This window comes from Sardina pilchardus, chromosome 9, assembly GCF_963854185.1.
Source record: "Sardina pilchardus chromosome 9, fSarPil1.1, whole genome shotgun sequence".
In the NCBI taxonomy this organism is placed as follows: domain Eukaryota; kingdom Metazoa; phylum Chordata; class Actinopteri; order Clupeiformes; family Clupeidae; genus Sardina; species Sardina pilchardus.
Window position 1 is genome coordinate 30958109 of NC_085002.1, and position 11275 is coordinate 30969383.

Consider the following 11275-nt stretch of genomic DNA (forward strand, 5'->3'; position numbering starts at 1 on the left):
TAAAAGACATTGCTGGTCATTTTTTGCTGTTAGTGGTTAACTTGATTGCTTTCTGCAACCGGCTAGAGCTTGCAATGGCACCATAATGTTTGTAAACATATCAAATAATGTATTATGCAAATGCAGTGATTGTACAGCCACAGGCAATTAGAGCTACACTCACTAGGGCACCAAAAATAAACACCACCTCTGTCTTTCTTTTGTTTAAAATTCCTACTAAAGTGCTATTGGACATTGCACTAGTTATTCGATTTGGAAAAAGACTATCTGGTAAAAGAGGGCGAAGAAAATGACTCACAACAGATTCATCAATGCATGCGATAAGGTTATGGCTCATATCTAGCGTAGTCAATGTTTTCCAAGTAGGAATGATGGCCGTAACCGGGCAGTTGGTGTCCACTCCCTCTGGCACCCACTGGGCAAACTCGGATGCTTCTGGAACTATTATATCCTGAGAGATGACACAAGAGAACAGAATAATGGCTTCTTGTGATTAAATGTTGTGATAATAGTAGGCTTTTGCATATCAGATGGTAATTGCATATTCCCTTATTCAGAGTTGTGTTTGGGTGTGTTAACATTCTGTGTTTTTCTCTAAGCTGCCAGCATCGGCTTTACATTATGATCCTGTAGTGTAGACTGTGTTTTCAAAAGAAGTCCTGGGTGCTTTTGGTTGTGTTTTTTTTCTGCAGCTCAGGGAGTCTTTAGAATGAAAAAATGTAAGGCGTTTTTTTCCTGATAAGTTTTACTTTTTTCGACAGCTGACCAATTACAAGCGGAGTAATGAGACACTCGTATTCCATAACAATCAGTAGGAATGGAAACTGCCGGTGGAGAATCACAATATTCATTAGTGAAGTAAAACTGGAAGTGTCCAACATTTTCTGGTCAGTGTGTTTTTACTAGCCTAGAAATGTAGACGCCTAGCCTGACCAGCCAGACCCACATCAAGATGTAGGGTCTGGGAACTCCCTGTAAGCAGGGCTCAATCGGAGGGGTGGGATAAGCTGTTGTCTTTCAAATTCCCTCTCCGCAATAGGATAAGGCTAAACGAATCATCGTCTTGTTTTCAAGTAGCAGGATGCGTAACCTTCCCTCTCCACGCAATAGGATAACGCTAAACGAATCATCATCTTGTTTTCAAATAGCAGTATGCGTTACCGTCGCAACTTCTGGTCGCATGTCAGTCACCATTATGTTAAGCCCGCCCACCGACTCTATACACGCTGTGATTGAGCCGTCCGTTTTCTCAGTTTCTCAGCTCCTAAGTTCAGTGGATCGTGCCTAGACTGCCCCGCTAGCCAAATTACATTTACTGCTGCTAGGGGCGTCTAGATTTCTGGGATACTAGATGTCCCTAGCGGCAGCAAATGTAATTTGGCTGGCGGGGCAGTCTAGGCACGATCCATAGAGCTTAGGAGCTGAGAACTGGAAAATCAAGCGAGTGTTAGCTATATGCGCACTGTGATTGGCTCGTCGATGAAAAGGTGTCCTGGCCAGCTTTTCTTATCAAACATGTGTAGGTGTTGTTTTTCTGAAATGTCATTAATCATATACCTTCATTGATGTCGTAGAGTGGTGGACACTCAGAGTAGCCAAAGTGGGTTTCAAAGAAGGCAACCCATTGATCTGAGCCGAGTCACAGTAACTGATCTGCAGAGATTAAAATAAAGCACACACCTAAATATAGCAACACATACTAACTTCTGATTGATCAAGTGAAGTTGAAAAAGTATTGCACCCACCTCAATCTGAAGCAGCGATTTAAATACAGAGAGGTCAAAAGGAAGGCGGTCCTCCTGAATATTGCTTGTGCCCACTACTCCCTTTGTTCCAGGAATCTGTACAACAAGTCCACAACACAGATCAGTTCCCATTCTTTATACACATGGCTATTCCATTAGACACAGAGAGAGAGCCAATTACAAAATATATTGAATTATTCCAAAAACGTTTTGCAATTTGTATAGCAGTAGCAGGGTAGTAAGACACACAAACTCACTGAATGATTGAGTGGTTCATGGCATGAACTGCTAAATACTGACACAAACAAGTTCTGTTCACAACAATCAACTATCCAGAGACTAGAAACTAACTCCTAATTAACTAGAAACTGGCCATAGGAAGGGAGATTTCTAGAGGAGAATCACCTTAAGATATTTAAGCCTACAGGTGAAGTCTAATATATGACCAAGGTCTGCTTTGGCATCTCCATTGGCACAGGTGGGCTTGGCAAGCCTCAGCTGTTGAGTGATGGCATAAAGCTGTAAGGGCCGCAGCAGAAACACCTCACCAGCTACCAACAGTTGCTCGCCTGCACACAGAAAGAACACACAAGGACAGCACACACTTACAGTAACTGCTCAGCAAAATGTACATATGTTACTCCCCACAGCAAAACCAATTGGAAGTGTCACAACAACATTTTAAGATATACGGATATAGAACATGTCTGCTAAAAAGGTCAAATTTTACTCTTGGCATAATTTCATAGCATAATGTCTACACTTTATATATTGAAAATTATTTAAAAAAACATTATGAAGTGAAATTAAATTAAATGTAAATGCTGTTGTGAGATGGTGTATTCCTAACAGTGTCATGCTAGGGGTAATTTATTTTTTTTAATGCCTTTAAATAGGTTTTCTGTGTTTATTGACTTCCATGCAGGTAAGATTGTATTTATTAGTTTGGCTAGAGTCCTATTCACTATAACACAAGGGCAGCCACAGTTTATTTGTACTTCAAATGTTAAAAACTGGCCATGGTAAAGACATTTCAAATGTTGGTGGTAAAAGCATATGTCAGGAGACATGACATGGCATACAGTATGAGTTTCTGACTGTGAATACAAGCCCATTGACACATGTGACATGATCCTAGGTATAGTTCCACACTGCCAGTAAACCTTACAGGCATATTTCTCCATTTCGTAACATGTACAATCAGAACACATTGAATCCCTATCTCCATAGTTTGTTGGTCAATATGCCTGATATGGGTGTCATTTGAAAGCTTGTTTTATGGTCCTTTGTGAAAACACAACCATTTTATTTAGAAACATTGACCCTTGCAACTGGTTTTGACTTAATAATTCAACAGACTGATGTAAAGGCAGCAACACTTGGGGGTACCTTTGTGAAAAAGTTCCTCTGCCAGGGCTGCAGCGATTCCATTTATTTCCTGTGCAAACATAGAGACATTCAAAATATGGCCAAAGTAATGAGCACAAAATATCACAATCAAGACAATGCTATATGAAGACTTTGTCCAATACTTATAGTCATTCAGAGACAGCCAAATAGTAGCAACAGTTGCTACAGAATGCAAAGTAAAATTGTGAATGTTTTGGAGATGTGAGAATGTGGCAGAGGGGAATACAGAGGGAAGAATCAACACCAGTGATCCACTCAAATAACAGATTGATCTACTGTACAGCTACTGTAGCAAGGGGTGCTTTGAGATGGAGTATTCAAAATGCAGCCGAGTTATTCCATGTTCTTTGATAGCGGAGCTCACGTCAACCTCACCTGGGTTTGGGCTGCTATCAACACCGACGTTTTTGGCCACTAATAGTTTTGTAGAAGCATGTGACGATGAGAGGAGCTTCATGAGATTAGAATTGCTTACAACCGGCGTGGAGGAACACTTTGTTTTCTGGACATAGGCCTAATGTACATTTCACATATAGCGTACATTGCACGTTCTTGCCCTTTATCTCACCAAAAAAAACCCTTGCACCTCCCGTGTCTGAAAGAGCCTAGCTAGTCAGATGAAAACAGTTTCATTGATCTTAATTCTAGTAACGATTTTTGTCAGAGACAATAACAACGTTGTAACGATGGAAACAGTAATTAAGTAGATTACGTGTTACTGAAGGGGGAAAAAAAAACGCCATTACTAATGCCATTTATTTTTAACACAGTTCTTCCGATCACTGTTTCTATGCCATAGTGTCTGGTCATAAAAGTAGCGTGGTTCCCTTAAGACACTCTCATGTGAGTTCTGAAGCTTCCCATAATCCAACTATCCAACTTGATCTAACTATACGCCTGTGATCTCGAACTGGAGCAGGAAAGACGAGCATAACTCTAAACAAACTAGATTTCTCTGCTGAGATGTCCCTCCATGGAGTGTTTACTAGTGTGCAGAATTGCAGACTGACACACCAGCTCAAGTAGCCTTTAAATGCTCAACAATGTGCCATTTCAAAAGAGAACTTTTCACGTAACAATATTAGGGTGTGAAGATTCAGCAGTACAGGTCTCACTATGTTTATGCAGTTATGCAGCCTGAAATAAGCATACTGTAGCAGTGGCACATGATAGCATTGTAGCAGTAGGTGGCTCACTGGTGGTTATTGTAGGTAAACTTCAAATGAATGTTTTGTTTTTGTTTTGTTTCCATGTTTTATGTGGAATGTAATTATGTATTGTCTGCGTGTTCTCTTATGTTATGTATCCATGTGATGTACTGTATGTCATGTCATGTCCATTGTCATCTGTGTATTTCAAGATTGCATTTGTCACATTTGATCATAGACCCCAGGAAGAATAGCTGCTGCTTTGCAAAAGCTAATGGGGATCTACATAAAAACAAACAAACGTGATTTACCCTTATAGGCTACTGATAATGTTACATGATTGCTACGAGTCACTTGCTTATTTCAAACTTGTCATTGCCAGATCTGACTGTACATTATATTGGCAAAAGTATTGGGTCACCTGCCTTGACCCCTATATGAACTTCAGTCACATCGATCCTATTCTTAATCCATAGGGTTTAATATGACATCGGTCCACTCTTTGTAGCTATAAGAGCTTCAACTCTTCTGGGAAGGCTTTCCATAAGGATTAGGAGTGTGTTTATGGGAATTTTTGACAAGACAGTGTATATTTCTCATGTGCTAGCTCTATTTATGTACTCGCTACAGTGGTTGATAAGTTGACCAAATTTGCCTGCCACTGACAGCACACAAATGGATTTTGGATACGTAATGGAAATGGATGCATTTGGTTGGCAAGTGCCAATTTCATCCCTGCTTTTTAAAACTGCATGTAAAAAAGTATAAAGTGTGACACAAGGTGTACAAATATGAACTGTGCAAAATGACTCGAGTACAAACTGAGTAGCTAACTCAGAAATACATAAACAATAACAAATAAATAACAAAAACAAATAAAATAAATAACAAAAACAAACTAGTACTACATCAATAATTATAGTCGAAAAATAAAAACCACCACTTACATAAGCATGAAACTGCAGAAAACAAGACAGAACTTTGGGTGCAGCCACAGGGAAACGGACAAGTAATGTCTGTAGATACACTTCGAGCTCTTTCTGCCTTTTTTCAACCAGGCTTTTCGAGTTTTTCCCTATGATCTTCTTTGGTGGTAGCAGGTGTTTGTCAATTTTTTTCTCAGAAGTGAGCTTTGAAAAAAAGAAAAGACTTTGAATAACAGTTAATTCTTACAACAAACCCAATATTCACATTCATCTGATGTAGCTAAAGAACATAAGGGCATAAAACAAACTCACCTTTTCATGCAAATCGTGGAAATCACTGTAGCGGTGTTTTATAATCCATTTATGATCTCCGACTTTGACTTCAATTATGTATACCTAGGGATGATGTTGTTAAAAGTGCAATGATTTCAGAGACAGAAACATACAGAAAACAGTAATGCCCTTTATATTGGTGCAACAACAACAGCATAATGTACTCATTCTCATTTGAAAAGACAGATTTACAGGGTCAGCAGTCAACATTTTGGCACAAGGGTGATCACACACTCTATTCTGGTGACCCTCAGCCTCAGGGTTTTTGTTTACCACTTCGATATCTTGTGATTTTAGCAGTGTTAACTTGCATACATAATTTAACAACATTTTGCAACAGTTGGTAAAAACTATATTTGTATTGACATAGTGATTCAAGTAGTAAGCTAAATGACTTTGTTTTGTATAGTTTATTACTGTAGTTAACTGCTGGAACTACAAACAGTTTGGCACCATAGGTTTTTCTACTGTAGGCCTACTTCATTTGCTCAGCCCTTCCTTTTTTTTGTTACTTTATCCAAACCACTGAGAATGCATGTCCTGTTGCCAATGCATTAGTCTGGTAGCCGGACACCACACACACTTGAACACTTGCAAAAAGTGTGGCCATTAATCAGTGTTCAGACAGTGGCAGCTATCTTCAAACCGAATCTTAGCCCGAGGAAATATCACCGTGGCCATACTTCATCAACCATGTGACTGACTAGATCCACCATCCTAACTTATGTTTTTACTTTACTTTAACACTTATGCAAGCAACGAGCTTACACGTTGTACTCTCTCTATTGCAGCACCATCAAACAAATCTAAACACACAGTAGCCTACACTAGGTATGATCAGCGAAGCAATCCAATAATAACCATTTGAACTTTACCTAACTGCCCTAACCCTTACTATTTGCAACTACTCACTATGGGAAACCTTCAGACTATTGATCATCTTCTGGTTGATTACATTAAAGTCTATACATGGTCGATAATAGAAGCGCAATTTAGCCAGTGTCAAACTTGCCATTCATAAATATCTCTAGAAAGTTTTGACGTTAATATTCACAGACGTCACCGTTATCAAAAAAATTAAACATGCAGGTTCACATTTAAGGATAGAATTACAAACTAAATTGAGAGCTATTCTACCGTTAGAGACGATGTCCAAGGCTGGGTTTAGCCAACCTCTACTTTATGACTATCCAGTAAGTCATATAAACTAGCTTAACAACATGATTGTGACTAACATTAAGCCATTTTGTTCCCTGATCTCCTACAACATAACATGCGAGCTATTATGCAACGTTATCAACACCAGTAGACCTTTGGTTGCCAAACAGTTGCCAAACGGGACGGCTAATTCTGTTAGCTAACGTTAACGTAATAGACCTAACTGCTAGCAACAGAAAGCTAGCTCCCTGAAATGCATGTCAGTCTTCGATTATATAAATGTCACTAGCAGCTAGCTTCTATACGAATAGGAAACACCTTTATGCATTTACATAAAGTATGCGTAATTGCCTATTAGATTGTCCAAATAAGACCATGTGGAAACACCCGTTTCAGTTTGTTCAACTGAGGTTAGCTTACTGGGATAGCACTAGTAGCCTAAGCCATATTTAGGCTAACGTTAACTCGAGTTGAAGCAATAAACCTACGGTATAGTTGTCGACGAGTTCCGATCCCACGATGCAGACCTTCTTCTCCAAGTTTTCCTCTTGATATTCAGTACAGTCCATTACGAAAGTTATTGAACAATACCATAGAATCTCAGAAAAACACACGGTTTAGTCCGTGCAAATTACGTCTAACGTTAGATGACAGCTCTCAAGCGACACAGAGCTGGATCTTGCCCTTGACGTTTAAAAGCGCGGTATGAAATTCAAGTCTAACCAACTTTATTCAGAAAACAAAAACAACAACAAAGGTCTACTTTGCGACGCCCCATCAATCCTTTGTCTCGAGGCTCTCTTTACATATTTACATCTCCCTGATTTAATCAACCCTCCCATTCAGTCTCATGCCCAGCTGACTCTGGAACAGCGGATATGCGCCAGATCCATTTCAGACTCAGCAGTAATTGGACCGCATCCTGCGACGCGCGGAATATTTTGGTTAACGGAGAGTAGGGTTTATGTGTTCAGTTTTCATATAGACTGTGTCAAAGAATAAGATGACTTCCACCCTATTTCAGAGTGGAAATAATAGCTGCTACACTACTGCTATGTGTGGTCAAGCGTTGTGCAAAAGGCACCACCGCAAAAAGCTGTTTTTGTACGTGATACAGAATATACCTGGCTGCTACTGTGCTATTAATTCATTAATTAATAATTGGAGCTATCTCATTCAAAGCCTATGCGTTATTGTAATCTGAGATGAAGTGCATTACTTGATTTGGATTAATCCATTTAGTAACCCAGATACATTTAGTCCGTACTTCACACTGCGCCGCTGAAACTCCACCGACCGAACCGAACCACCAGGGTGCGTAGAGCAACAGCAGTAAAAGTTAGACTGTCCCATTTGCTACAAGACGGTTAAAGCAAGCAACACATTTCTCCAGGATGGATTTACAGCTTGCCATTTTTCTATTGGATGTCATGTTACTTTGACGACATGTATTTATTTACATTGCACGAATAACTGGAGTAAGAACTGGAATTACAACCAAAAAAAGGGGCCCCCACGGAAACCGGGCTGTTAGAACAGTCCAACAGTTTACTATGCAGTTCCACAACACACGGAAGCTCATTCTTAACGGCGTGTTGGTTACCACAACGTTGGGAAGTAGAGAGTTTTGGTTGTTAGTACATTGTCACAGTAGCCTACAGTAAGATACAGTGACGGGGTTGTCTTCATTAACATTCTGGGCAAGATACAAATTGACATCAAGTTTAACGTGAAGGGTTGGTTATCCGCGAGCAGGTCAAGCTGCCTGTGTTACAGGCATTACGCCAGGCTATGTACAACCAAAAGCCAGTTGTGAAGAAAAAAACAGAAACAATTGTCAAAAGGTAGACTCTTGGGCGTATCGTGTGGTGAATCACGATAAAGTAAAATACTCGGCTAGCTGCTATTTGCAGATTATGTGAGAGGGGAACTCGCCCCGCTAATGCGTTCCGGAGTAAGAATGTGTGGCAAGGGCATGGCATGCCAGTTGGGGCTTTACAACAGACAGTCCTGTAAAGACAAGTTCAGGGATGAGTCGAGGAGAGATAACAGCAAACAGTGGTACAAGTGCGGAAAGCAGCAAGGATGTCGGGGGAAAAGGACCTGGGCACACGGATATCCCGAGCCACGCAGACTGAATCGACGAAGACCACGTCCATCAGGTACTGTCTTGCGCCCTGTAAACATAAAAGGAAACAGGGCACCAGGCATGAGAGCACCAAGAAATACCAACCAGTTTCTTATGCACGAAAAGTATCAGATGATGCATATGCGATCAGATTCTGTGGGAACGGACAGTGGATCGGACTGTGAGATGGATTTTGCAGATATGGACTCTTATCTTGGTGTTTTGGAGAACGCTAGAGGCGCTCTGTTGGACAGTCTTGAGCTATCTACAAAGCCATCAGCTTTATTTTGTCCTCAACAATTGGCCAAGTGTCAAGCATATCCCTTCTTCGGCTTCGCTGAGGTTGATCAAGAGGAAAGTATGCAGTATTATCCATCTGAAGATGACGTTAATCAAAGTGAAGATTTCATGCAAAAAGACTTCAATGACTTTTGTAGCACTGTTACTCCACTTGTGTAACCTGTTAACCGTTAATGCAAATTTGCGTTCATGACAGATTTTTGGATAATTTATGTTAATGCTTCATTTGACAGTCCAAACATTAACCTCCACATTCAGTTTTTTTTTCCTGTAGGCCTACATGAATTTGCCAATGATGTTCTGTTTTGACGGGCGTTGGGGTAGGAGTGTGACTACCAGCCAATCACATTTCAGCTTGTCCGATGGCAACACTTCTTGTTTTCAAGTTGCCCTGTGCAAACGGTATTGGAAAATAAATTCATTCTGTTGTTATTTTTGCTATCTCTGCATGTATGATGCGACGTAGGCAGCTTACTGGACAATTTCGGATAGCCACCACCAGTTGTGTCAACAACAAGGCTATCGTACGACACGCAAATGTTATAGGGAGGCTGCCCAACTTGACACTGATCTTTTCAAGTCACTGTAATTAGAAACACAAAGTGCACAGAATATAGAGGGCTTTCATTTTGGATGTCTTTGAAATCGCATTCAATCATTTGGATTTCTAAAAATGCTTTAGGACAACTAAAAATGTCATGCATGATCACAAGGTGACAGGTGACATCATTATTAGTGATAATTATACATTTAAATCTAAGTTGAACACATTCAAAGTAGTGTAAGAAGAAAAACAAACTGTAGCTTTAAATACACTGCCTTCCCACAAAATGGCACTGACACACAGGGTGCCTCTCATGCAGCGTTAAATACGTCCTCCCTCGCTCCTCGGGCCTCGATCCTCACTGATCTACATAAAGGAAGATAGAAGAAGGGATAGACTATCCCTTGTTGCCGCCCCATCATTCTTTATGTAGATCAGTAGGGAGCGAGGGAGGACGTATAAACACTGCATGAGAGGCACCTACAGACAATAGTTAGAGGGAGGGCTGTGGCAGTGAACTGAATGGGGGATGGGATATTATAACATGCAGCTCCATCTATAACAAATCAAATTTGCCAGACACCTACACTGAATTCCTCAAAATAAGACATTGCATGGAAATTGGTGGAAGAAAACGGCACACCTTCAATTGTGATAGACATGAAATCACGTGCAATGTGTACTAGCTTGACATTAACCACATACATTCTCTGGGGGGGGGGGGCACTGCCTTAGCAATGAACTCTGGAGTCTTCAGGATCACCTCAGAGGTTTGTGGTTGTCCATTGAGAATCAGGCCTGTCCCCCTCCCCCTTGTGTACCAAAAGACACTGTGAGCTGGATTATGCACAGCCATAATGACATAAAGGCAAAGCCCAGTTCAACCCACCCCCTCCTCCACTTGCGCTCACCGCTCATCCTTTCTCTCTAATCTGCCCTCAATAGCTACATTACAAAGTGCTCTGGGCATAAGGGACATGGGAAACACTTACATTTAACATGGACACATTCCCTCTCTTTCACAGGAATTCTGATACTGATGTACCCCTAACACAACATCAAAACATTCTATAGCTCACACAAACCCAGCACCTTAGCACTGCTCATATATAGGGCACAACCAATTGCAAGCCTTTAAGGCTCATATTACAGTTAGAGAAAGCCCTCACTCTGGGGCTGGTCTGCCATGCACGCTGGTCAAAATGCAATTTGATCTTTTAAGTTTGAGCAGTTTTACAACTAGTTTCTCAGTTCTTCAACTAGTGGCATTCATTAGTCCGGAATTCATTATTGTGGAAGGTGAAAGGGATATTACAAACACGCTTGTCTACATTTATGGAAAATTGAGCCACCTGGAAGTTAGAGATATGAAATGTGAGAGCCATAATGGTCAAAGTCTAACAGATTAAAGCTGTTTGTGGGAGATACGATTCAGAACTAAATTATCTCAGTTCAGAGCAAAATGTTGCAATTACTGTAGATTCAAAATCACTTTGATTGGGTGTGTGCACATATATGTTTCTGTTTTTGTGTCAGTGGGGAATGGGGGAGGGATGTTATTCTGGAAGGACTTGTGACTGCCC

At 40.6% G+C, this 11275-nt stretch overlaps 2 protein-coding genes across 2 annotated transcripts in view; one reads left to right on the forward strand and one right to left on the reverse strand.

The window, feature by feature from the left end:
* Positions 1-8001, reverse strand: part of nisch (nischarin) — a 29382-nt gene extending 21381 nt beyond the window's left edge. The window contains exons 1-8 of the mRNA XM_062544707.1: positions 7209-8001; positions 5542-5625; positions 5251-5433; positions 3135-3183; positions 2151-2314; positions 1746-1841; positions 1558-1653; positions 299-451 (exon numbers count right to left, since the gene is read on the reverse strand). Of these exons, the coding sequence (XP_062400691.1) occupies positions 299-451; positions 1558-1653; positions 1746-1841; positions 2151-2314; positions 3135-3183; positions 5251-5433; positions 5542-5625; positions 7209-7289 (906 nt within the window). The 5' untranslated portion in view covers positions 7290-8001. The remainder of the gene's footprint in view (positions 1-298; positions 452-1557; positions 1654-1745; positions 1842-2150; positions 2315-3134; positions 3184-5250; positions 5434-5541; positions 5626-7208) is intronic.
* A 289-nt stretch (positions 8002-8290) lies between these two features.
* wu:fb55g09 (coiled-coil domain-containing glutamate-rich protein 1) lies at positions 8291-9580 on the forward strand. Its single transcript, XM_062544708.1, has one exon. The coding sequence runs from the start codon at positions 8663-8665 to the stop codon at positions 9305-9307; it is 645 nt and encodes a 214-aa protein (XP_062400692.1). The 5' UTR covers positions 8291-8662; the 3' UTR covers positions 9308-9580.
* The last annotated feature ends 1695 nt before the right edge of the window (positions 9581-11275 follow it).

Bases quoted from the DNA above. Each gene is read 5' to 3' on its own strand.
- wu:fb55g09 (XM_062544708.1), top strand. From the start codon at position 8,663: ATGCGTTCCGGAGTAAGAATGTGTGGCAAGGGCATGGCATGCCAGTTG.